This window comes from Coloeus monedula, assembly GCF_965178545.1.
Source record: "Coloeus monedula genome assembly, chromosome: 11".
Taxonomy (NCBI): domain Eukaryota; kingdom Metazoa; phylum Chordata; class Aves; order Passeriformes; family Corvidae; genus Coloeus; species Coloeus monedula.
The window spans coordinates 1,200,854-1,228,504 of NC_138791.1; the positions used below are offsets into that span (position 1 = coordinate 1,200,854).

The window sequence follows — 27,651 nt, forward strand, 5'->3', positions numbered from 1 at the left end:
GTGGTTTCCCATCCAGACCCTCCACCCAGCCGAAGCTCAGCTCTGAACATTGCAGGGTCTTCCAGCGTTGCTCTGCTGCCCTGGAGGCACTGAGCAGAGCTCAGGTGTTCACTGCCACCTGGGGCAGGGCAGCACAGCTGCCTTTGGGCACCAATCCAGCTCAAAGCAGAACTGAGCATATGGCAGCACTGTCACAGTGACAGTGCAAAGTACAAAAAAAATCCATCTTACCCAAGATGAAGTTAAGGCAACGCCGGTCATTTGCATTCTCCACTTGCGGTGGCAGTGTCCTCCAGTGGTCAAAGCCCTGGGCAGGGAGCGAGGAGCCCCCGGGCTCTGCTGGCACCTCCTGCACAGCCCGCGGCCACTCAGGGCGGCTGTGCTCCAGAAAGCCACCGAGGTGCTTCACGTGCACTAAATAAGCCCAGAGTGCCCAAATATTTTCAGCAATTTGGGTCCCAGCCAACACGTTCTGATGCCCCACGTGCGAGGTTAGGAGCTTTTCTTTCTTTAAGAAGCCACGAGGACACAGAGACGCCTCCCAGTGTCAGCACAGCCCTGCTGCAGGGACAGGAGAGGCACGGACAAGTCTTCAGCACATGGAGAAGCTGCTGGGAGGCCCATGATATGGAATGTTCTAACTCTGCTTCCCAAGATTCTCTTGAAATAAAAGAACATCAAGCCACTCACTGTGAAGACTGCTGAAATCAGCTCAAATCATGCTCATCTAGAGTAAGTGGGGTCTAGGGGATCCAGCACGTCCTAGAGTCATAAATACTGAGTGCACTGAGACTCCCTGGAACATTAGTGCCCTTTTTTACTATAAAACTGCTGTATTATCAGTGTCTTTGGGCTGGTAAACAAAGGAAGAGTTTCCTGGTTCTACATGCAAATCACACTGTTCTTTCAGCTGAAAATGATTCATTAAGCGATTTGTTGGACTGTCTCTGAACAATTTAATCAAAAGTGCCAGAGCCAAGAAAGGTCTGTGTGAGACTTCAGCCGTGCTGTCAGCCAGTTTCAGAGCACAGGTGCACTGCGGATCTTACCTTGGATGAAGTGATCCTTTCTCTATCTTCCCCAGAAAAGTGATAGTCCATAATAAGACCAGCTCGACACAGTTCTTCCAAAGGTTTGCTGTACTTAAGTGAGCAATTATTCAAGTCCCAATCAGCATGGTCACAACAACATGACTAGCTCAAAGGTTTTTAACATCTCCTGTCCACTTCCAAAAGTACAGCTCATTTCTGCTTCAGCCCAGATTTAAGTGGCTGGATCCTGGACATATTACCCCAGGTTAGGTTGATTAAAAATACTGTAATTAATAAAATTTGATAAATACCCAATGTAACTAAATTAACCTCACCCAAAGCATGTGTTACAGTAAAACAAGAGCATGTAATAGAAATGCTGTCTGAAACCAGAAGGGATGGAAATTGTTTTAATCAGACCTCTCTACTAAGAGAATGCCATCCAGCACATATAACAAAACCTCTCAGCTCGTTGCAAAGTTGGTGGCTTTCCAAGCAATAAGGATTGTGATACATGGAGACATGTTACTAGGAAACTTGATGAAATGCTAGAGCTGAGAGAAAATTTTTTGACCTAGTGGGAGTCCTGGAATTTCTCAGAGCATTGCATATTTCGAGCTGCATTTCAGCCAAAAGCAGCCGGCCAGCCTTCAACATTAAATGCTTCTCCAGAGCATTTACAGCCTCTACAATGGAGACAGAAAACCTAATCACATTTTAATTGAGCCAAATCAGACTTCCAGGTTCAACATGCATTCAAGAGATATCTACTCCAATTACAATATAAACCCACTAGGCCCTTCTGCATAAGCAAGGAACTCAGCAAAGACAGACAGGAGGGTTTAAATGTGACCACGCACACAGATGCCAACACTTCATCTGACAGCATTCCCATGAAGAGGCTCGCTGGCATTGCCTTCTCTTCGGGGCACTGCATTTCCCACTCCAAGGTTATACAACCCACCACAGCAGCTGGGATTTCCATCAGCTGCTTGTAAACACTGGTCATCTTTCCCATTGCCATGTATTTTCACTCTTCCCTGCAGGGAGAGCCTGATGATGGTGAGATTGCCACAGGGCCAGAGAGGAGATTTCCTGGAAACAAGCCTGGCCACACAATTACGTTGCATAATGAGATGGACCAAGTAAGGGCTCATGGAAGGATTTACACAGTAGCTCAAGGCTTGTTAAACTGAGCACTTGTGGGTTGTTCATTGCAGAGCATTTAATCTGTTGTAAATGCAATAAAATTTTAAACCACTTCATTTTAGTACCCCATCTCTTACATTATTGTACCCGTTCAATAAACCTGCACTATCTGTGTTTTGAGGTGATGCTAACCCAGGACTGCACATTCCTGACAGGACCATCCTAGAAACTTCTGCCTGCCCCTGCCATAGCCCACAGAAAGACATTTCTGACTCTCACCACACAGATCACCCCATGGAGCTGAGGAACAAGAAACACTTTGGTGGGAGCAGGTTTTAAGTGCATCACTGGAAATTGTAAATCTGCTTCAACACGATGTCATTGAGTCTCCCTAATTCACAATCAAGCTGGGCTGAACCATCCCTTGCACAAACCATGAGGAAACCTGTCTGAAAGCAGTCCTGCTGGATTTCTGGCAGAGTCACTGTCAGCAGCGCTCGTCCCTGCGGGCTCCAGCCGTTGGCAGTGCTGCAGACAGCGATCCTGAGCAGAGCCCCAGGACTGCTCCGCAAGCACCTCACTGGCCACAAATTTCCCTTTGCACCCCCTTCAACACTTTTAACATGCCAAGCAGCACCCCAAGATCCTTTCTGCCTCAGGATTAGGAGATGTAGAGGCAGCAGTGATCATTACTGCTTTAGCTGTATTTATTCCAAGCCCTGACTGCACCCAGGCATGATTCTGCACTATTCTCCTTGACCTAACGAAGGCTCCTCCCAGTTATTTCCATGTTTAGTGCTACACAGAGAACTCAAGATGCATTTTATGGTAACAGAAGTACCAAAATGGCCTTTTCCTGCCACATTTCTGTACGAGGTGAGGTTGGGAAGATGTATTACATGCTGAACCTCGTACACTTCAAGGCCAGGTTGGACAGGGCTTGGAGCAACCGGGGATGGTGGAAGGTGCCTCTGCCCATGGCCGGGGTGGGGACTTTGAGGTCCTTCCAACCCAAACCAGTGTGGGATTGTGTGAGTTCAAAAACCATACAGTGTCAAACAGCTCAAAAGCAGAAACACTGATGACCTTGCCCCTCAATTCTCTGTTGAAGGAAAGTGTGGGTTTGCCCAAGACTGAGTCATATTTACAATTGGTCTGACAGTGCAGTGACCACAAACCCAATTCAGATTCTGGTAATTTTTAAAATAAATTTGACAAGCACTTCTCTTATTCTAAGCCTGTTTAAAAAGCCTTCATAAAGAGGAAAAGTGCAATCCTCTACTCAGTGACTAATGGAACCATGTCCTGTAGATAGCAGGTGGCTTTGAGACACCCAACTTAGCCCTCAGCTGCTTTGACAAAGGTTGAGAGGGAATTTATTTCCCTGATCATCATATGACTGGTTTTAAAAGAAATTTATCATTTGGTTCAAGCAGAACATTGCTATTTCCTCTATGGAAATGGAAACACTAAATCATACATTTTTCTCACATACCATATTTTGAAAGGTCTGCATTCTTTCACGTCTCAGGCTCAAACGTTCTCACAACTGAAGCTGAATATGAAAGGATTCAGTTCTTAAAGCACTCCCACCTCCAGCAACCCAAAAGACACCCCAGTTCTACTTGCAGCCTTGTTCATCCAATATAAATAACTTGGGTTGTTCACTGGAGATTTATTATCTTAATGTGCTCATTTCATTGTTGGCCTTGGCAGACACGTCCAGGTTTAGAGTGAAAGACAGCAAAATTTGACAAACCTTAAATCCCAGTGTTGCAGAACTGTATTAGGTAACAGATGGAAATGATAATTAGCTGACAACTCAACCATCACATGCTTCATTAGGAGACTCATTCCTATCAGACACATTCTCTCCCAGATTTTATCTTCAGGACAATGAAGGCTATTGTTTGCCTTGAACTGGCAAAAAGCAAGGCAAGCTCATGAAACCTGAAGAAGGAACTTGCCTGTGTTCCCTGAATTCAGTGCTCTGCTTACACATTAGGGACTTCCAGCTGTAACCTGGCCTGGGAGTGCTGGGTCCAAGGTTATTTGGTGGCAAAAAGCTCAAGAGTTTCCTTGCCAGCCTCTCTCTGCAAGGAGTTAATCCAGTCCTTGGTGGCAGGAGAAACCTGTTAAACCATCACCATGTAGTGCAGACTAAACAGATGTACACATACAGATACCAACAGCAATGGCTGTTTCTCCTTTAAGTCCCACAGAGTCAAACCCAGAGTTTCACTACTTCTGCTTATGTCTGTAAAGAAACACAGAGAATTGTGCATCTTGGTCATCTGCTGCACAGCTCTGCACTTCATAAGAACATACTCAAAGCAAATGTGAACAGACGAATGGCTTTTAACACTGAAATGGTTAGGTGAAATGTGTATCTTTTTATATAGGTCAAACCAATTTTCCTCTGGAAACCTCTGGCAAAAAAAGAAAAATATTATTTTCTAGGATTTGCAGCCTCCCTCTCCCTCCATGAGTTATTTATTGGTAGCTCAAACCCTCTCCAGCTGTCAGACTCCAAGTCCTCAGCTCCTGCCATGTCTCTCTTCTGTATAATTTTTATGACAGTCTACATGACCAGCCATACTTACAGTCCATTTATAAACAGCTCGTGATTAATAATTCCATCTTTTGGAAGCATTGTGCACTGATTTATTCATCTAACAGAGATTATTGCAGCAGAAGAACCCAATTAAAGCACAGGATACCATGTATCTGGTAAGATACAGGAGCTTTCAAAGATAGAATTCCACACAGTATTCTTCCATTTCTGTATTAAGGCACCAAGTTTTTGGAAATACGAAGGAGTGGTGTGTTTTCCAATTGTAACTTTACAATGAACACTGAAATGCAGTCAGTGCCGCTTATCAGAAATGTCACAGGTGAGTCTGAGAGCCAGCAGGCTCTGCTGCAGACATTCAGCTCTCTGAAAAGACACTGATTTATAAAAAGCCTCTAAAACTACTGCAGCCTTATCAGAAGCTCAGTTGCCAGTTTAACACCTGTAATACTAAAATACTTAGATTAGGACTTACAATGTAGGCAATGAAATAGAACTTGTAATTAGGAAGTGATTTTAACCCCTTATAACGACATCTTAAGAAGTATTCGGACACAAAAACTTGCAAGCTCTCTTTAAGGAGTCACCACTGAACTCTCAGAGAAGCTGCTGACAAACCTTGTACTACTCACCCTTGAGACTTGCTGTAGTTTCAGCCACATTTTAAGTATGAAAAATACATCTCCTTGTCTTTCAGTCAAACTTTTTGACAGCCAAGATCCATGTGAAGTGACAAGAAGTCAGTCAGCATTGTTCAATACCATTTTAATCTCCACTGAGGGGAAATTATAGAAACATGTTAACACAAACAGCAAACGTTTGGGGAAAGACCATATGGTGCTATGATGGGGGTTTAGTTCATAGAAATGTAATCTAGAATTTTATAAAAATTATATGAAAGAATAACAACATCTTTCAGTAACATCAGACAGCATAGAAAAAATAAATCTCAACATTAGTCGTACTCTAATGGTCCTTCTAGTAAGAAATTTAAAAGTGCTCTTTAATCCCAGTGTAGCAACTCAATCTTAGTGCAATAGGTCAGATCTGGTTTAAAGCAGGTATTTATAGCAATTGTGCAATTCCTACAACTGACAAACCCCATGATCTAAACATGAACACTAAATGAGGTAAGTATTATAATAAGAATTAAACATTCCTTAAGTATCTTACACAACAACTCTACTACAAGGAAAATCCTGGTGCTCCCTCACAGGACGGCTCCGACCTAAACACGATGTAAAACTTGTAGTACAAATCAGTGAATGCTTGGAAATTATAAAAGCTCTTGCAAAATACACAGTTTAGTACATTTACAACCCACTGCTACAAACAGTACCTAATGCAAAATATACCAACTTCAAGAAAGCCAAACTTCACAGGTAGTGCAACTGAATTTGCTTTGGATACACTATTGTATTCCCAAATCCTCCCAGAAGCTCCATATAAAGTTAGCACATTACTTTAATGTAGAAATGCCACTGTAATCCTCAATGAACAGTAATAATGAAGGGTTTGCTTACCAACCATGACTGCAACTGCAAAGTACCATTGCTCTCTGAGCAAGTGAAAACCACAGCACTAGTTGGGGAAAAAGAATTTAAATGTACTCCTCACTGTTTTATACATGGCAAGCTGGCAATAAGAAGACAGCCTGTATTTCTACATAATTTTTTCTGCAAGGTTGCTCAGAACTCTAAGATCAGCTTTCATTTGCCTGTAGTTTCTTTATCTGTCAGTTGCAGTGCATAGGAACTACTGCCTGTCACATGCAGAGCTCATCTGAAACACCAGACTGGTAATGGTGAGCCCTTATGGCTCACTTGCATATGGAGCCACAGGGCGTTCATATTCTTTTTCACAAGGTGCTTATGAGCAAGATTTAAGTCACTATCCACAACAGGAATAAACTGTGAGTTTACAAACATTCCTTCTAACTTTCTATGGCTTCAAAGCTGCAAACCTGCCCTGGCTTTCACAGTATTGCACTTCCCTTTAGTGTTAAGCTGACAGCTGAAGTCTGCACAGAACTCGTTTTATAACAGTATTTCAATTTAAAAAGCAATAAATAAAATGCAGTATTTAAAAAACCCCACGAAACAGTACCTTTAGTCCATATTTCTTCCACCTCACCCTGTGCTGCACCATCTGAAGCAGGGCTGGGACAGTCTTTGGATACCAACTGCATAGTTCTTCCAACATAACAGATCCCCCCATACCAATCAGAGAAGCAAATTAAGCTTTCTACAGCAATATTAGACACAAAGACAGTACCCTTGAGTGTATATCTCAATTAGCTTAAAAGGATGTGTTGCCTTAGCCCAAGATAAACTCAGGAGTTAGACACAGTTACTCTGTATTGTCTCTGGGTTATGTGACTAACATTTAGTGGCCTGTCACTGCAGTGCCAAGTTGCTGAAGTCCTTAGCAGAGTCTCTGATCATCTGATCCATGCTGGAACTGCCAACTCCGCAGGCTGCCCGCTCCTTGTCCAGAAGGCCCAGGCTGTGCAGGTTGAGGATGGAGTCGGCGATGATCCGCGCTGTCCTCTTCTGGTACCCGCCGGATGTCACCATCAGGATGGGGATCCTGCGGCTCCGGGCAGCCCTGAACACCACCTCGTCTCTCTTCACAATGCCCTGCAAGGTCACCACAGTTACACAGCAAAAGTAAGTGACAGCAGCATGATACTTCACTTCCAGCCTGTGCTTTATGGATTTAGACCACTGGATGCTTGGTAAGTGTTTAAGCGTTACAGTTTACAGTAGTAATTAAAAATTCATTTGGAAGTCCTGTTAGTTTTGGTTTCCATGCATAATCATTAAAAAAAAAAAAAAAAACAAAAAAACAACAAGCACACCACCCCTCAAAACCCCCAGAAAATCAAATATCCTTGACTTGTTTTGGAGGACAGAGCAGATAAAAGTCTTTAGTACAAATTCCTACAAGAATTCCTGCTCAAAGGCCATAAAATCTAAACTGACTGCAAATTTTACAAGTGTTCACCCTATATCCCAGGTGAGGAATTGCGACTAGGAAAGATTGTCTGAATTCCAAGTGCTTTAGTTTGTGCTCAACTTGCACAGCACCCTCTGTCAAAAGTTTAGCAACTTGATCAAAATTTCACAGTCCTACAGAAGAACCCAAAATTCAATCAAATTTTACACATTCACAATCACTAACTGAATCTTAAGTCCCAGTTTCTTTAATAAGAGCCCGTGGTTACTGTCAGAAGAATCTATGGCTGAAGGGGAAGTTGCAGAATGCAAGCAACGGTAAATCCATAAAAAGAAAATAAATTCTAAATAATTTCTTACTAGGAGAAAGGTATGAAACTAAAAAATAACGAAGACTGCTGCCCAGGAGGTGCTGTACTGCCATTGAACCCAGACAAGAGCAGAGTGTGAGTCTTCTGGGTTTGAAATAAGCACGAGGGTGAAAAATATTTCAGGAATGAGTGAGAACAGAATTAAAACCTACTTTTGTAAAAGAGAGTTCCAGATACATGTAACTCATCACAACTCCTCAAAAAAAACCCCCCAAACCCAAGAAACTAGCAACACAACTGACAACAGCTTACAATGGACAGCTCAAAGCTTAAGTAACTGCAAAGCTGGAGAAGGGAAAAGGCATCACAATGCAATCAAATACAAACAATTAAGGAAGCAGCAGCAAAAGTGCTTCAAAATGATCATGCACTGCTCTGCATGCACTGGCTAAAGGAAGAGTGGAAGCACATCAAGAAGTAACACCCTGCCATTAATCAGACCACAAACAGATGGTAAAGAATAAAATACAAATTCAGCAGAAAAAAAAGTATCTTGTAAAACCATACAAGAGTATTGTTCACTGCACAGTCTGACACAGCCCTGTGAAAGAACCAGGAATAACAAATGAACAGTAAGACAAAGGAAAATGAAGAATTCTATTAGAAACAGATCCTTAAAGGAAGCAACAGAATTACAGAAGGAGCTGTAGGGCCCTGGGGACCCATCAGGGGATGCATCACTATTATCCCACACCAGAACTGGAAGCAACCACTGCTCCCAGGAGCCTCACTGCTCCAGCAGCTCCAGGGGGAGCCTGGAGGAACTGAGGGGAAAACATGGGCTTATTCCCACATTTCTGTGGAAAACAACAGCCTGGCACAGTTCCCACTTCCAAACAAAGGGAAGAGGGACTCAGCTGATGCACCACAGGCTTTTCTGCAGCCTCAAGCACCAGGAAACCATCACTCAGAGCACTCTGAGGAGCCTAATTCTGAGCAGAACTAACACTGCAGCAGGAGCTTAAAACATAAATGACATCTACAGGAGTAGGACTGAAGACTGGACTACGGAGCTTTGAAGAGAGGGACCCTCCAGGCACGGTGCCTTTCCAGCACTGCGATTTCAAGCCTTCACAGCTCCACAGCACAGACAAGGGCCCTGCCCTCAGTGCAGACACCAAAGGCCTGAGCTCCCTCCAGCTGTGCAGAGAATGGCACCCTGTGCCTTTCACCTCTCCTCGTGGCCAGGGAAGCTCCTTCCCCTTTCTTCCTCCATCCTTACATTCTCTGTCTGCAGAGCACCCAGAAAGCTACAGCAACTCATTTGTCTTGGCAGTTAACACTGCTCCTTCTCCAAGTGCAGAAATTTGGATTCCTTTTAAAGGCAAATCTCAAAGTATCCCCCACCTATGACCAAGCTGCCACTTCCCTTGGTGGCCACTGCTCTGCAGAGGGCTCTGCTTCACCAAACCACACCTCAGGCCATCTCCTCCCCAAGGCCCCAACCAAGCAAGTCCAAGTCCCTCAGCTCTTCCTTCATGCAAGAGAACTGAACAGAATGAAAACTGAACAGATCAAGTGGTGGCTCAATGAGGGGAACCTGAGAGCTCACAGATCAAACAAGCCCTTTCCAGCATTGATCTGGGGGCCATGACAGAGACCTAAACGTGAAACAGGAGAGACACAGCACAGAGGAACTGACAGAGAAGGATTCACTAAAACCCATAAAAGAAATAAGAGGACTCTAAATTTTTGTTTATTTTAAGAAAAGCAGAAAGGTGAAGACTTCTATGAAGCTTTACATATTAAACCAAAATTTGAGTCTGGTACCAGACTGGGGAAAGTAAACAGCATCTGTAAAGGAAAGAATCAAGAAAAGGAAAATATTTGTTCATCTGCTAAGAACACACAGCCAGGCTGCACAAAATTGTTATAACTATGAGGGTAGTTTAAAACAGCTGGGAGTGCTACAGAGGAAATTAAATGTAAGAGACACACTGGGGCCAGGTGACAAAAGAAATACACTGCAAAATGGGTCATGTGAGGGGAAAAAAGAAACAAAGAAAGAATAAACCAAGCAGGGAAAATAGAAGTCAGGTGAAGTGTGAAAATATACGTATCTCTGGTTACTGTGTGGGTGTTGGAAATCAGTGGATTTTAGAGAGAAGATGAATGATATGGAACAGGCACCAGAAGAACAAAAATACTTAAGAGTCAGGGAGAAACAAGGAAAAGAAGGGTGAAAAAGCAAGGGAGATGGATCTGTGTGTGTGTCACAGGAACTGCTGTGCCTGGGGCAGTGTCCCTCCCTCCAGCCCCAGCCCACAAAAGGAGGCTGTGCTGCTCGGGGTCACACACACCTGGGGGGAAATGGCCAGGCCTCCCAAGGGATCCCCGTCCAGGATGTCAGTGCCAGCGTTATAAACAACAATGTCAGGCTTGAACTCGTTCAAGGCTCCTTCCACGTGGGTGTGCACCCTCTGCAGGTACTCAGCGTCCTCTGTGCCCCACTCCAGCTCCACTCTGCGTTTTATGGCACCTGAGGGAAAACAAACCAAGCACTGCTCAATAAACAAAGCATTGCTTTGGAAGAAAATGCACAATTTAGGTAAGCAAGCAAAAAAAGTTACATTTCTGGAAGCTCTCTCAAGACATTGCATTTTCACAGACACTTAAATTAAAGAAAATTATTCAAATACTTGTTTTCCCAGCAAATGTAAAGCACAATGACCTTGAAAAAATTCCATTGAAGAAAGAAAATCAGATGCAGGGCAAAAAAACCCAATCTGAGATGCAAATGAAAAATGTTATTGAAAAACAGCTGATCTACAAGTTCAGTTACCAATCAGGAGAGAAATCATAAAGAAAATTATTAAATTAAAAGTAACCTAAATAAAGTGTAAGGCAAAGAAAACACTGAACTGCTATTGCAGAGGAAACAGCTGGGGGGAAAAGATAACTATCACTGAGAAATTATGAAGATGTTTTATTTTTATCACAACACTCAAAACTTCACAGCAAGGGATCATGAATTTATGTGAACTGCTTTATGAATGTATAACAAGATTCAGCTTTGCCCCAAGCATTTCCAATTTAATGTTCTTACCCTGTAATCCTACCAGAAGAGAAAATATCAATTCTTAATTTAAATCAAATTACTTCTAATACTTCTAATAGAGCAATAGAAGTAGAAAATGAAGGCTGAGAAGGTAAAGAAACCCAAGGTTATGCAGCCGAGTTTTGGGTGCTTTTATGGAGGGATGTGACTCTACCCCTGAATTAACTGAACCCCTGCCAGAGCTGTTTCAAGGGATGACTTCTGCCTCCCCACACCCTCTGCCTCGAATTAAAGGATGTGCAGTCTCACACCTTAAACATGGATTCAGCCCCCACCAAGTGTGCAAGAATGCACTCAACACAGAATGACACTTAATTACTCCTGTGATTGCTGCCTTTTGCTCTGCTTTCCATCCTTGTTCAGCATCAGTGAAGCTCTTCTTTGTCATCCCATTATTTTACATTGCATCAACATTAGTTTGAAAGATTTTTGTTTCTTTACAGTATTTTCCTGAATTCTTTTCGTATTGTTACAGGAATGTTCCTGTAAGTCTGCACAGCTGTGCTGAACAGCACTGAAGCCTCCTGAGGGTAAGGAATCTGTTGGGTGGATGGAGCTGTAGAGGAGAGAACACAGTGGCTGGGGACAGACAAGGATTGCTGTGATGAAACCATGAGGAAGGTGAGAGATTGTGACTAGGATTCTGTGCCTTCACTGGCCTCTTGCCCTCACCACGCACAAGGAACTGCAGGCATCGGTCCTTACCCACAACTGGGAGCCCTGAGGGACAGAGGGATGGGGCTGGAGGGTGGAAGGAACACAGCCCTTGCACGTGCTCGTGGCCTTTGGACCCTCTCCTACTGAGCACTGACAGCACCTCTACAGCTCTGTAAAATGCCACTCAGACCAAGAGTGAGGCCTTTTAAGGCCTGAACTCAGAGTCTCAGCTTTTCCTGCTTACCCTTCAGTGAACTGGTCCTATTCCTCATCCATCCTTTCTCCTCCTAAGCTTGTGTAATTCCACACTGCTTCCCCCTAGGACTCAATATGCTTATGGTGAGCTGCTCCCTTTTTTCCCTTCCCTAATGAAGTGCATGGGGCAAAAAATGTGTAGAAAAGGCTCCTGCAATAAAATATGGAAAAAATGGGCAGGAAATCCAAGGAGACAGTGATCAGTTGGAGTTTACCCTAAGGCTTCAAACTCTAATGTTCAAGCCTCTGCCCCTCTTCAAAGGGATTCCCTCTGTGATCTCACCTCTCCCTGGTCACCTAGCAGGAAGGGTTTAAGGGATTTATCCACAAAAAGCCTTTTTAGACATTCTTATGCAAACTGCAAGAACTACACACTCACATGGCTCTGGCCCAGCCCTGTGCACCTCATCCTTCATCTGCAGAAAGGGAATGCTGGTGTTCAGGGTGGTACTGCAGCTCAGGGGTTCAGATTTGCTAGCAAGGACTGACTCTGTTTTGGTCTTAATCCATCTGTTCAAATGTTGCCATGTGAAAAATGAATAAAGGGATGCTCTTCTTGGGGGAAAAACCCCCCACATTTGCTTGCAATTTATCTGCCTCCAGACATGGTGTGCTTTAAATGGTCATTTTTTAGTTTAAAACCTTGAAACACTACAGTTGTTAGCATCTTTACTAGTCAGAAGACAGCAGTGTAATGCACTGCACCTGATTCTTGTCAAGAATCCAAATGAAGTAGGTTTTTCAGAAGGACAGCATCACTGAAGGAATCCAACAGCAGAACAACTCCCCCAGCAACCCCTGACTCAGTGAACAAATTAAGTCTGCAATAAGTGGCAGTGTAACAGAATCGAAGGCCAAATAAACTTGGGGCTTTTGCATTCCAATTTAACCATTATCAAAGCCTCACTAATTAACTGTGGCAGGTCACAACAGACAAGTCACAGGAGGAAAAACAAACCACAACCAAACCAAATCAAGCATGGGTATGACAGGGAAGGGGGAAGTCCCCATCCCTGCAGGGATTTAACAGTGTGGATTTGGGGACACTGGTCAGTGGTGGCAGTGCTGGAGGAATGGCTGGACACGACCTCAGAGGGCTTCTCCAACTTTACATTCTATGGTTCTATTCCAGGACTTCCTTTGCTTCCCACCTTGTGTCACATTCAGAGGCAGCTCGTTTCCTACAAGCTTATCAAACAAGTTCTACTGGGAAGGCAACACCCAAATATGTTATAACTTCACCGTCAAAAGAACATGAAATCTTTTTACACAGTGTCAGCTAATCCTCAGTGAGCTCTCTCATAAATGTAATGTAAGGGAAAGATGAAGTTCTAACAAGTCTCTTCAAATCACAGGATTACTCAACTCACTGCTCCAAGGCTGGCACAAGCTTTGGAATGGACTGCTAACAACATCCACTGAACACCTCCCCACCCCCTGCACTCCAGAAGGGCATTCCTGACATGAGGGACAACACTGCAGCATTAACACTGGTGTGACAGATCACAGTGAGCAGGGAAAATGATGTGACATTTAAAAATAAAAAAAAAAAAAAATAAAAAAAAAAAGAAATCTAGGTGATGTTGTTGCAAAAAAGCTTAGTAGTAAATGAAGAAGTTATGTAACAACACAGTAGGTCTGGTACATTTGGGAAGATGAATTTCAATTATACTCACGTTTAGCAAAACCATCCCCTGGATAAATATATCTATTGTATGCATCCATAATATAAACCCGAGGATCATCCATAAAGTCCCTCTCATGGCCATTTCCCTGAAGGAAATTTACAGTTAGCTATTCCTAGCATGCCAACACAGAATTAAATACACTGCAAATTCTAGAGTAATTAACACTACAAAAGTTCTAATATTCAGAACTCCTGTGTCATTCTCTTATTTAGTCCTGGAGGTTATTCTGAGGTGTGGAGTTTTGGGGGGTATGACAGTATGAGTCTGAGGACTACAGCTTTTACCACAAACAAAATCCTTGTCTCTCTGTGCAGGTAATTAGCCTAGATCTCAGTACACATGTAAGAAAATAAGGAAAAATCAGAAGCTAATTGTCCTCAAGAGCACCACCAAAGCAACTGTGACCACCAAAAAGATCTACCACCTTCCAGCTGTGCAAGAAAAAGTCACTTTCAACTGCTGCAGGGATACTGAGTATTCTTACTTAAGAATTAATGAATAAACACAGCAGACTACAGCTCTCCTGGTAACTCAAGCCTTGGTGAGATAAGTAATCCCTGGAAAAACTACAAACACTAACAATCCAACAGTTTAACACCAGAAATTCCCTACAAAAAATTGTACTGGCTGTAAAGAGGGATGCTCAAGAGTAAACTCAGATTTGGAATGGTTCCCCCTCCCCATTTCTGAACGTAAATACTATTCTTTTGGCACTCATTTAGACTTTTCTCACTAATATAAAAATCATTTTACCACAGCAATCACTAAGATAATATTGTGTCAATCAGTGTATCATACAGGACCACAGCCCCTATCCCCAGAATTTCACTAGAACTACAGAAACAGACATTTCCCTAGGTGTATCTCCTGTAATTCAGTTTTTATGCTAAAAAATGACAACTCTATTTATTTCTTCAGCATCTTTGGTCCACAAATGAACAGTTCATGCACACAAGCCTAGGAATATGAAAGCCTCTGGGGGAACCATATCCTTATGAATGGTGAAACTCACCACTGCACTAAGAATTGGAACAGTCATGAGATGAGAATATCTGCATTGTTAAACAGGATCTGCTGAGCTACTTCAGCACCTCTCATCCCCCAAAGAAAGGAAACAAGAGGTGATTTAATGTGCACACTGAGACTACCAACACATCTGAAAACCAAAATACATTCCAAGAATTTTTCAAAACCAAACCTATCCACACCCTGACAGAGAGGCTGAAGAGAACCATGAACACAAAACATCTTTCTACTGCATAATCTATGTCCTGCTATCATGGTAATTTTAGGACACAGATAAGAGAAACGAGAGAAGATGAAAAACTTGGGGCCATTAGGCTTCCTCAGTGCCATGGAGCTGTGTAAAAATGGTTTCTTTACACATTATAAATCACCTGAAAAATGCCTCAGGTTGGACATCACTTTGGTGCATTAACTGCTTTTCTAAAAATACCATTTCTGTCCTTCCAGGATTTATTTTGCAAATCCCACCAAAGCTGAGATTTGATCTCAGTACTACAGTAAATCACTTCACTAGGTTAAGAGGGATGGATCCTTTACTTCATTAGCCTGAAGCCAGGCTTAAAATTAAACCACTGAAGGTCACATCCCTCCCCTGCAGAGGCTGCTGCAGTGACCAGGCATTCTGAACTAGCTGGGATTGTCTGGAGAGATCCTTGTTTCTCATCCCTGGAGACCGCGAGTGCAACGCAGCAAGATTTTTACATGCAGCCACATGATGGAGCTGCAGCTCAGCTTAATTTTATTAAACTGGCTTAAGAGCCTTTTGGAGCATAAAATAATTGAAGAATCAACTCTTCACAGTTTTCATAATCTCTGATTAACTTTGTATTCTATGACTTGACACTTGTATTAAAAAAACATATTTATCACACACTTGAATTTCAAGCAAAACATCTGTAAGCACTGAATACAGGTAAACTACTCACCTGATGGGCATCCAGATCAATAATTGTGGCTCTAGACACTCCTGGTACTCTCTCAAATAAGAACTGGATGTATAAGCAAAGAAAAGCATGGAGAAGTTTGTGAAGTTAGGTGACAGACTGAACTGGAGGCTCGAAGATTGCACAGTACATGACTGCTATAATTTTAATGTAGGGCCCATCTATCTGTTTCAGTCACCAAATAAACTGAGACATGATTCTCATACATTTAATTACAACATCTCATTATTTGACATTAAAAGATAATTTTTGTTAAAATAAAAACCCTATGTATCCAGAGGCTGGAGTGGAACCAGTGACAGCATCCAACTGCAACAGCCTAAAATTCACTGGTTAGGAAAAGCTGCTGTAAGGACTGCATGCCTTAGAGCCACTTTTAGTGACAGAATTCATTTCCTATTCTGTCTGGGGAGAAAAAACAATGGTTTTTACTTCTTTGAGTCTTAGCTTTGCTAAGTTACTATCTTTAAAATAGATATGGTAAAACCCAAAGATTTTGTACAAACTGTCACCCACTATAATTTCTCAATCTGTATTTTAATGGTAGGTGAAAAAAGAACACTGTGGATTACTTTTCTGCAAATTACCACGTACAGAAATTAGGATGTTATGTCACATGGTGTGCTGCAGTCATTAGAGCTCTTTAATGTTTGATTATTACTGATACTTTATAAATATTCTAGTATACAAATATGCCACAGCTCATTTGATAAAAATAAGCCCTAATTGCAGAAGGCTCTTACTTCAGCCATTCAACAGCTAAATACCGAATGTATTCATTCCCATTTGGTGACTATTTTGGAGTCACTCACATTTTTATTCATGAATCTGAACCAGTCTGAGCCCTGTATGGTGCAGCTTGATTCAGAGAGGGGATTTTTGTCTCTGCATTTGTCTTGCCTGTAACCACTGAAACCAATGTGGAATTTCCAGGTTGACATGCAAGGCCAGGTGAATTATCACTGAGGATATCAGAAATCCATCTGGTTTGATTGGAGTGGTTTTTGCAAGACAACATTATCAATGCAATTATAGTGGTGCACATTTACATTGATAATTCTGACCCCTGCAGCTCTTCTCTTCTACTTTACAACACTGCATATTCCTATTCCAACCCATCTGGAGATTGCTTCATTTTCTCCAATTAGGATGTAAATTAGTTCTTAGGAATTTACGTGGATTTCTCCTCCTCCATTTGCACAAACAGCAGAAAACAGTGGTTTAAGAGTAGTTCTTACCTTGATAGCCAGTGTGATGTCAGCATAAGCACAAAATCCTCCCCCTTTGTCACTGGAGCAGTGATGAAAACCACCCCCTGAACAGGAAAATGGTGAAGGGATGAAAAGCCACATACTAAACAAAAGCCAGATACTAAAAACATTGATGGGCTTTGCAAAGAGATGTAAATGAAAATCAGATGCTTTCAACACACCATTTAAGGTATCACTGAATTTGTACTCACCCACGTTGATGGCCCAGCCTCTATCCACAGCAAGTTTTCCTGCCTTAAAAAAAAATTTACAGTTGGAATTCCATAAGTGAATGAGGCAACACTTAACAATATCTGCTTCCACTCCAAATCACTCCTGGCATTCCAACACGCCCCCAGAATTTCTGGATCTTTTGCCACTGGAGGTCATTCTGAACCAGATCCCTGAGTACAAGCCTTACAAAACTACCCTCAGCATAAGGAGCTGAAAGAATATTTGCTATGTCTTCTGTATTTCCTTGTCTGGCAGCTGGAAAAGGGAAAGTGCAGTGCTGGGAAGAGTAAAAAATGAGGAAGAAGCTCCTGATGCCTTTCCTGTTCATGTAGAAACAGAGGAATGTAAGCCCAAAATCCTGGAACACAGACACAAAAAAACCACGGTTCCAGCTGGGGAGGGAGCCAGACAAGTGCTCCACTATGAAGTGTCCTGAAACTTCTTTTATTTTTTAAATGACAGAGCATGCAGGGTATAGAATATTATTGATCTTTTCCCCTCCAGTACAGGAAAAATGTGCCTGTATCTCTCCTTGGAACTCAAATGACATTCAGGGAAGGGAAAGTATTGATGGAGAGGTGGTACACAAGGCTTAAATGATGGAATTTTAACTGAAAAACCTGATTACTTTGGCCAGGAAGAGTCAAACAACTGTTTCAGCGCAGCATTCTTTAACTGCTCTGTTAAAAATAATGAAGACATTACTAGTTAAAATTAAAAAAAAAAAAAAAAAAAAAAAAAAAAGAGAGAGAAAATATTTTAAAATTGATGGGTTTTTTGTCCATAGTCATGTAAAGAACAAATTACACATCACAGACAAAATGAAGTTTGGGCAGTTATGAAGTCTTCATAACCAATATTTACATTTGAACAGTTTTAATTCAGTACTAGGATAACTATTGGGATGGTAAACATGATCCTGCTATGATCATGCCAACTTACACAAATTAGATCTTGGGGAGAGATTGCAGTTTCTGAACTATAAAACCCATTAAGTCCCAGGGAGAACACATTATCTGCGATTTATCACATTTCCTAGGGACTCCTCACCAAAACCCAATCTTCCCACATTGCTAAAATATCATTAAAAAGTCGAGAAACTCAACAGGAATTTTTGTAATAAACAGGCCCATCAGGAATAGCAGAAAATTGCACTTCTGACTTGTACTGTACAAATTTTATTGTCTGATGAATCAAAATTGCTTTTAAAGCACATACTTATCTCCCCATGATGAAAAAGAAAAGGTACAAATAACAGCACATGGCCTCAAGAGGAATCCCAAAGTGCCCAGGAGTGGCATCCACGTTTCAGGAGCCATGAGACAAAACACACCATTTGTGGGTGCCTCCTCTACCTGACCACATTTCTAACTGGTGAATACATACCTGTGAGTTAAAGATAACACAAGCACAGTGAAAAACATCACCCAACTATAGAAAAGTATTGCCTGGCTGGAACCACGCTGGATGAAAGGTTTCACACACACTGAGCTCCTGTCAAGACATATCCAAGGTAGAGCATCAGGAAGCTCTAAACTCTTCCCAAGTACCTCTCTCTTAGACCATTCCCTTCATTCCCATGACAATCTCACAGTGACAGCATGGCTGTAATGAGAGGAAACTCTGCAGGTCCCTGCTCAGCCCGACTTGCTCTGAGTGACAACCAAATATTTTTAAGCACCTTGAACTATATGAAATTCTCCCATCTCTGCTTTTTCCAGTTCACACCTACTCAAGGAGGAAGCACTTTTGTTATCTGGCCTATCACCATAATCCAATGCATCTAAAGACTTAGCCAGAATCCAGCAGGTTCTTTCAGAATTCAAATCCTTAAACAGGCCTTAAAAAAAGTTGGTTTAACGTTTCTATTTCCCAGCCTAACTCACCTTTGATATCTAGGAGTCGCAATAAACCCTGTTCCTGTATCTGGCACGGCAGCACTGGCAAAGGCTTGCCAAGCCCCAGGACAGTGGGGCAGTAAGTGGCTTCAAAAAGGCAGAGAAAAAGCAGCACAGGCTGCAATCCCTTCCACTTGCACCCACTGTCACAGCCACCTTCAGGAAGAGGTGCTGAAAGGCAAAGATCTATTTGTGCCATAGGATTAATAATTTCAGATGAGATTATTTGTCTTCCATTTATGTAACTGTTTCAGCCCAGTGAGATGGGACTGGCCCCATCTCCTCCCAGCACCAAGCTGAAGGTTCTGAATGCCAGTAAGACAAGGATTGATAAAAACAGGGCACAAAGATCCCACTAGTTCCCAGTTTATGATTGCAAGGAAATCTTTCTCAATACATGGTTTAAACAACTCATTTTTGGCTCCAACTATTCACTGTTTTCTTTCCTCCTACTTCCTCAACATCTCTAATGGGAATGCCCAAGCAAAATTACATGTCTGGTGACCCTGACACAGCTCTTGCAAGCAGAGCCCTCCTTTTACTCAGTAGAACACAGTTCTGCTCAGATGAAAGAGGCTAAATCTCACTTGAGCTCAGCTGGGCTGCTTCTGCAGTATTTACGATAGAAAAAGTAGATCAACTAAAATCACTTAAAAGAGCAAGATGATACATTTTAAAATGTAAGCATTTACCTAGTCCCAAGAACAAGCAAACCATCCATCTCTTCCCCTACAGTTTCAAGGTCATTTGTTAATATATGCTTTTAAAAAGCTTCTAGAGTGACGATTATAAACCTCCCTGTCCTAGAATTTGCCTGTACTTCAATGTTGTTTAAAACTATCTCAGTTTCTGTATTTGCCCAAGGGCTGCCACATCTCTCCCTGCTTGCCCAGGCTCCCCCTCACCGTCTCTTCTGCAAAGTACAGACCATGAACCCAGTGATGTCCTTCCCTTGCAGCTGCCAACAGCAGCCAACTGTGCTCATGTTCAGGACTCTGCACTGCCCCACCTCCCTCTCCAGGCCTCCACAATCTGCGTTACATAAACAGTACAACTCCAGGTTTACAGTGTTTGATCAACAAATTTAAATATGACAAAAGTGGATCAAGGGCACCTTACCATTATTGTTCCTCCTGTCTGGGTTCGTAGAGGTTTCAGAACTTTTCTCTGAACAACAAAATTGGGAAGAAAGGCAACTGGTGGAATTTCTGTGATTGTAGCCACAACAAATGACCACTGTAACAGGGAAAGAGAGCTCCAATTAATGTAATCTGGCTTAATGGTGACAATTAGCTCCCTCATTAGTTGTTATTTCCTGAAAAGGTACCCACAGGTCCTTAGGAAGATTTTTAATATTTTTAAATGGAAGTGACCATACCAGTTCTTATTAGTGACCTCCAAATAGGTTCATCCTCAAGTTTTTAACTATGAGAATCATCACTTTCCAGATTTTAGTATCAAACAGTATTAAATCAGCAATTTTTCAGGAAGGTAGTATTTCAGAAAATGTAATATCCCTCAGATTAGAAGGAAGAATTGTGAAATGTCCTTCCAGCTACACTTGATATATTGTTCAAACCTAGAATATCTATTCCTGTGTGGAATCAAAAGGATATACCAAGGAGAAAACAAACACAAACAAACAGACAACTGAACTAAGAAGTTCAAACACTTAAGTGAACGCACAGCGTAAACTTTAGCATAGAGAACTGATTAAAATTTATTTAGCATATTAAACACTTCTGGAAAATGTTTCAAGGAAACATTTTGTTCAAAAGTCTTCAAGGTTAGAACACAAAATATTTGCAGTATGCAAATGCTTTTTTTGCAAACACATTGATTACTTCAAAGAACTTCCACTAACTGCTACCAGTGATAACACTGCTAAATATATTTCAAAGCCTAAGTCACAAGCAAGAATATACCTGTCCAACCAGTACTGAAACATTGGGGGACCAGGCATTACACCTTGGCACCCCGTACAAAGACTCTGAACAGATCCTGTTTTCTGCACATTAGGAACTGTAATGAGACTGAGGGCATTGGCTGCCCTATCACTGAGCTGTTCACAGCTGGCAGGATGTATGTGTGGGCAATTTGAACCACAGAATCACATCCCCATCTCAGAGTCCTTTGATGCTCAAAATAACTTCCCCATTATCAATATTTCCATTATCAGGTACTACTGGGTGGGGTGAAGGACTGGCATTGTTCATGAAGTGCCTAACTGTATTTTGCCAACAGTTCATTTCAAACTCTCACTACTTTTATGTTTGCAAGACATTATTCTGTTACAATATTATCAGCTGTCCATCACGAGGTGTTTTAATTATTTTTTAGTACAGTCAATCTCGATAAAGTCCCTTTGCAAGACATTTTAGCCTTTGAAAAAGCACATTATTAAAAACTATATTCAATGCTGTTGTTCTGAAATGGAAATGAAAAGGTCACATTTGGATAAAAACTAAATTTGACCTCAAATGTGAACGATAATCACACAGGAAATATTAATGAAATGTAAAGTAAAATTAATGTCAACAGGGAGAAGTGGGAGCAATAATGACTCAAACAAACAATTATGTAGCTGCAGGTTTTTACATGGAGTTGAGAAATCCAGGTGTGGTGGGAGTTTGGCTCTAGGGCTTGCTGGTCACAGCTGGGGCCATTCCCACTGCCACTCACTGCTCCACCCCTGGGCTGGCCTGGGGTTAGTAACTCCCAACAGATGGGGGAAGTCACCAACTGGGAGCAAAGTCTGGGGCTTCAAGAAGGCAGCTACAGATGAAGGAAAATGCTTCTCCACTTAGTAACTGAAAAATCTGTGGAATGTTTCATGCTTTTTTCTTCAGCATGGTGGTTTTGTTTTCCAGCATTTCCCACAATAAACTCCCAGACCAGCCTTATCCTCAGCATTTGCATTTCAGTGTTTGTTCACATGTGTTACCACAGAATTTCTCATAAATAAAAAGGGCCAAACACGCTCTTAAACTGGCTCTAACCTCACTGCCTACCTCCTTCCAAAAGTTCAGAATGCTGACATGCAGGAAATTCATTATTTTACATAACACTAGGAAAAGGCAGCAAGTGGAAAAGTACTGCAAGCAAAGTACCCACAGTCCAGTCATTACCTTAGAGACCTAAATTCTTCCAAGGAATAACTGAGGGGGAATCACCTCAATTCAAAGGCCAAACTTTGTTTTAAAGACTGAGCAGGGAAACGGGGAGACCCTTCCTTCCAACACAGAACTGATTTCCAGTAGCAGATGTACTTTGTGCACACCTTTTTGTTTCTCTTCACCCAATGCTCAGCTGGCCTCTTCAGCTGCAGCAAGACACAGACACCAAACACCACCTACTCTTGCAAGTGTAGGGAATTTTCCACCAAATTCATGCTCAGATTTTAAATGAACACTCAAGTGATCCATTATTTTAGGAGACCTGGGCATTCTGAGAAAGGCAAGCAGCTTTCTTGTCTTCAGGGATGATCTAATAAAACTATACCATTTATATATACTTGTCTGGATTTAAAAGAAAAATAGCACAGTAGCCTGTGGGTAAGGCAATAAAGAGTTTTCACAGGGCTTTTTCATGTCTACGACATTATTTTTCTTTTGCAACTAAGCACTTCTATCTTTGCTGCTTGGCAGCAATCTGCTGGCATGACCAATACAACATCTTCCAGTTTCTACACTTGCAGGAAATATTCTCTCAAGAAAAGGGGGAGAGGAGATATCCAGTTAATCACATCTGAATACACACAACAGTGCTAGTCTTGACCACCAAGACACAACTTATACCGACAACTCCCTGTCAAGCCATCCCATAGGTACTAAAAATATGATTATGGCATTCCAAACTGAGCTATGCACATTAAACCCTGCTTCAAAGAAGTGATTCAGGAAAAAGAGGTGGGTGGTTCTGTGGAATTAAAAGTTCAATATCAAGAATAGCTGCAATAATATCAAATCTAATGATGCATGAAATAGCATGTAACTTCATAGCACAGAATGAAGAAGGCACAAGAGAACTCAGAAAAGCAGTTAAGAATGAAAAAGTTCATGCAAATAACAGATTGCTGCTACAGAAAAATAAAACATTCCAGAAATAGCAATCCAAGGACTCTTCCACTGTGGAAGGGGATAAGTGACTCAAAATAACTTCTTTTGAATTATGAAATGGAAGATTTCTTTTCTCTTACAAATCCCTTCTCTGCCCTCCAAGCAGAGTGGCAAAGTAAAAGCAATGTCACCTGCACTCATCTACTATCCATTTCCACCCACAGATGACTGGATATATATGCAGAACCAGAGATCTCACATGTTTATGTTTTAGAGTCACACTGAAATTTAACAAATGGATGTTTCATTTCTAAATATACAAGGAATGCTCTTCATCCCCCTGCAGTCCTGTATGAGCTGGCTCTGCAAACCTTCACACACAGATAATGTGCTTGGTTATGCCCTTACACTGCTCTTTCAACTCTCTGCCTATTCCACTGATACAGGCAGTGTCTGAGTATGATGCCAGTCCTTCCTCCCCCAACAGACTGACCACAGAATCCCTGCATGGATGCTCTGTCAAGATTACATAACCACAAACCCCATAAAGCAATCCCTGAATTAGAAAACATCCAATAAAGCACCCCGTGTTAGTGGTTTCCATTGTATTTTTTATTTCAGAACTGCTTTTGCTGGAGTACATCAAAACTTACACGGCTCAACATTAAAACCCTGGCACTAACAAGAATATTACTGACATCTAAGACATTCCAATTTTCCCTATGTTTAACTTCCCTGAAATGTCGTTTCAGGACACCTATTTCACATAGTAGACCCTCTTTCCCCTCCATCTATGTTGTGAGCTGCCTAATATTAATATCTCTGTGGTTTGCTTTCAGTATTCTCAGTAACAACATTATCAGAGTATCAACAAACACCATTCTATATCTGTATAGCTGATTTATAACAACTCTACAAGATACCCACTGCCTTTGACATTTGCTCTGGACAGTTTGCTGGAAAAACACATGAAGGGGTACAGCACCTTTAATTTATTAAGGTAGCGCCTGGTGTGAACAACCAAGAGATCTTCATCAGTCGCCTCCCGTGCCTGCACAATCAAGTCATCTGCAATTAGTTTTTCTTCTGCAACAGGAGAGAAATAACAATTGGCATTGTACAGCACTGCTTAGCTCCCCCTGTCCCCCCTCCAAACACTCTGCTACGACCTCAGTGTGGTAACTTCCTCTGTCATGTTTACTTTAGGTTGCTCAGAGTTTGTAAGTTTTCCAAACACAGCCCCTCTTGTCAGACGTAAGCTGTTCAGGTAGTGGGTATTTGAGAAATACTGTGTACAGAAAGTTTTCAGAGTGTGCTAAGACCTTGAGAAGTTCTTGTCTAAACTGAAAGGGCAGACAGGTAATGACAGAGGATGAACACACACTGGAAGCACACAACTCCTCACAGTTTAGGGCTTGGTACACTGGGGAAATCTTGGTGCTTGTACCATCAAATATCCACCATTATTTTAACATTCTTTAAGCAATCCCACAGTTTGTACTAGGATTTAATCCCCTAAATCACAGAAGAATAAAGTAATAAATCAAAATTCAAAACAAAGTTAATAGCTTAGATGTTCATGGAAGCAAACAAGCTTAATTAGGATATTTCTATCACCTCCTACCTCAATGTAATTTCAAGAAAAAACAATGAGCAGCTATTAAGTCTTTCCCTTAGAGACCAAAAGATTATTTAAAAACTTAGTTTTATAAGAGCAAGTTACTCCAAGAATTCAGAAGGAGTGCATACGATCACTACAAACAATAATTATAAGGAATCCCGCTGATCTTCCCAGGCAAATTTTGATATTTAATTGCTACACAGCTGTAGCCTTCTAAGCCTGTATCTCTTCTTTAATTTTATACTTGGAGGAGAAAGAAAACAACTCGGAAACGTGAGAGATTTTGCTCTGAAGTGTTATACAAGAACAGCACCTGCAACAACATTTGTTTTGGCAAGCTTCTGTTTCTCCTGATTGAGGCTTGAGGAACATTTCATTCATGCACTCGTGTCAAACAGACCCAAACTGCTGCCAGCTCCCTTGTCCAGGAGGAAGGTGCTCTGGGAAAGATGTTCACTGCTGATTTGCTCAGTGATAAGGCACAGAGGAAGTCAGCTGTTGCCAGGAATTGCTACTGAGCCAGAGCAAACCAAGTGCTCTGGGGCATCCTGGGCCTTCTTCCTCCTTTCAAAGCAAGGACAGTAAAACAACTGGGAAAACTAATTTTCTGTGAAAGCCTGAGACACTTCAGAGTAGACACGTCACACAGAAAAAAGCTGCAGGAAAAGACTTTACATGGAAGTAAGAGAAAGGCAAAAGTTCTGATTAATTAAGAAAACTGCCAAGGAACCCAAGACTAAATTATTTAAGGTTGTTAGAAGAAAAAGCCAAAACTCAGCTACTAAGTGTGTTAGTGCTAGAATTCACCTGACCTCAGTTAAAAGAATGCAAGTCAGCCTGCAGTGGGAAGGGCAATCCTGAACTGCAAAGGATCATCAGCTGAAGGAGTCATAAGGACCACATAAAGGGAAGGGGCCTGGCTTTGGGACAACCAACAGCCTTTGGAAAGAGAAAAAGCTTTTTTTTTTTACTCTTGATGAGCAAGCTCATACTTTAAATGAAGAGATGCCAAGATCTCACAGGCCCTAATCCTGCCCCTAGTTCTTACACTTGTATCTCCTTAATGCATTTCTACCTGTATCCTCCAATTGGTTTAAACAGCAATAATTAGAAGCACCACAAAAAACTCTGCCTGTACCAGAGGGGCCTCAAAGCTCTTTCCAAACATCATCAGAGCAATAGGATGAGGCTGTTAAAGAACAGAGGAAAAGTGCTAAAGCTGCACTTCTCTCAAGCCTGAGAAGTCCTGTGTGCAGTCCAAGTTAAGTAACCAAGTTACACCTGCAGCAAACCATCATTAACACCTGGAATTTCACGAGCCACAAGAATGCCCCAGTTCCTGCTACACCAGGTGCAAAGTCAGGGAAGCACAAGGCTACAGAAAGCCACACCCTGCAATTCAGGTCTGGTAAGCCCAACATAAGTCTGCACTAACCACATAATTTTCTTTAGCTTTTGCGCAAATGTTGGTTTAAGAAGCACCTTCTGTTATTTTACCTTTCAAGAAATTGATGACTTTCCCCCATTTGCCTGCATCAAAGGGATGCAGTTTCTCAAGTCCCATGAAGGTGATGTTGTAGTCTGGGGAATACACGATGGGCCAACATCCCGACGGGAGGTCTTCGTACAGCTCCGTCCTGTGGGGCCTTGGCAAGCAAACACACACCAGTCACCACTTCAGCAACCACTTACCAGGGACAGGGTTATACACTCAAGGTCCAAACTACAACTTAAGTCCTTACTAACACTGATTTTATAATTCTTGAAGATGGTATTTCCAACAGAAAAATGGAAACATTTGGTTCTCTCCCCTTGTCTTTCCAAGTGCACCAATCAGCACCTCTACCTCCAAGGGTGCACTCAGTTTGCAGACAGCATAACCTTCAATACCTGCACGACTAGACTTCTATTTCAAACTCTGTATCAAAACACAAACCACAATGCTTCTAACAATAGAAGCTCCAAAAGATTTCTAGGATCCTTTCCTAGAAAGCAACAAACTATTCTGTGACCATCTGAGCAAACAAATGAGGCTTGGGTTTTATTTGCATAGCATAGAACAAGAGGACACACCCTTAACTCCAGGTGTCACACCTGCAACCCCTAAACAAAACTTTCCTTAGCCCCCCCTCCAAATTATTGTATTTTTCCACCACCGGGAGAGACAGCACAGCCTGCTCACAGCCCTCCTTCACAAGCCATTCACAAACCCGGTAATGCTGTGCTGTTTACAAACAAACACCAACTGTTTGTGGACACCTGTGTGCACACGTGGGTCAGCAGGCCAAGCCAAGGCTGAGAGGAGATTCTGTATCCACACTCAGCCTATTCCACCACCTGTGTGTTGCCTTCTGTGCCCCAAACTCCACGTCACTGAGTCATGCCGAGACCTCTCTTGCTCCTCGAAATTTAAAGTTTGGAAAAGGCTTTGCAACATACTGTGCAAGACACAAGAGTCTTTTGTCAGGTGAACAATACAAACAGAAAACCCCTTATTTCCAGTCTAAGCATGCTCAGAAAATACCCTTTTAAAACCCTGTTCGAAGCAAACCAAACGAAACACGAGGACAATGGAGGTTTTTCACCAGAGTCCGCAGCCAGGTGCCCACACACCACCCACAGAGCGAGCCAGGGCTCCCCGGCCCCTTCCCTCGGCGCTCCCCGAGATGCCAGGCGGGCTGTGGGGACGGTGCTGTGACACCCCCGGCCCCGGCAGAGCGGCCTGGGGCCTCGGCCCTGCGGAGGCTGCAAGACAGGGTCGTTTCTGCGGGGGCCGAGGTGCTCCCGGCGGGATACACCGCGTTCCCAGCGGGACACCCCATTCCCAGCGGGACTCCTCCCGCCGGGGCGGGGCCGGGCCGGGCCGCCGGTGTCAGGCCGGG

At 42.3% G+C, this 27,651-nt stretch overlaps 1 protein-coding gene across 1 annotated transcript; it reads right to left on the reverse strand.

Annotated features, from left to right (window-relative positions):
• Positions 1 to 5,736: 5,736 nt before the first annotated feature.
• HDAC11 (histone deacetylase 11) lies at positions 5,737 to 27,137 on the reverse strand. The gene is made up of 10 exons (XM_082288700.1): positions 27,029 to 27,137; positions 26,267 to 26,415; positions 24,134 to 24,234; positions 20,210 to 20,326; positions 17,171 to 17,213; positions 16,947 to 17,023; positions 15,691 to 15,753; positions 13,727 to 13,823; positions 10,381 to 10,559; positions 5,737 to 7,391 (listed from the first exon to the last, which is right to left on the reverse strand). The coding sequence occupies exons 2-10, from the start codon at positions 26,331 to 26,333 to the stop codon at positions 7,149 to 7,151; spliced, it is 987 nt and encodes a 328-aa protein (XP_082144826.1). The 5' UTR covers positions 26,334 to 26,415; positions 27,029 to 27,137; the 3' UTR covers positions 5,737 to 7,148.
• Between the last annotated feature and the right edge of the window lie 514 nt (positions 27,138 to 27,651).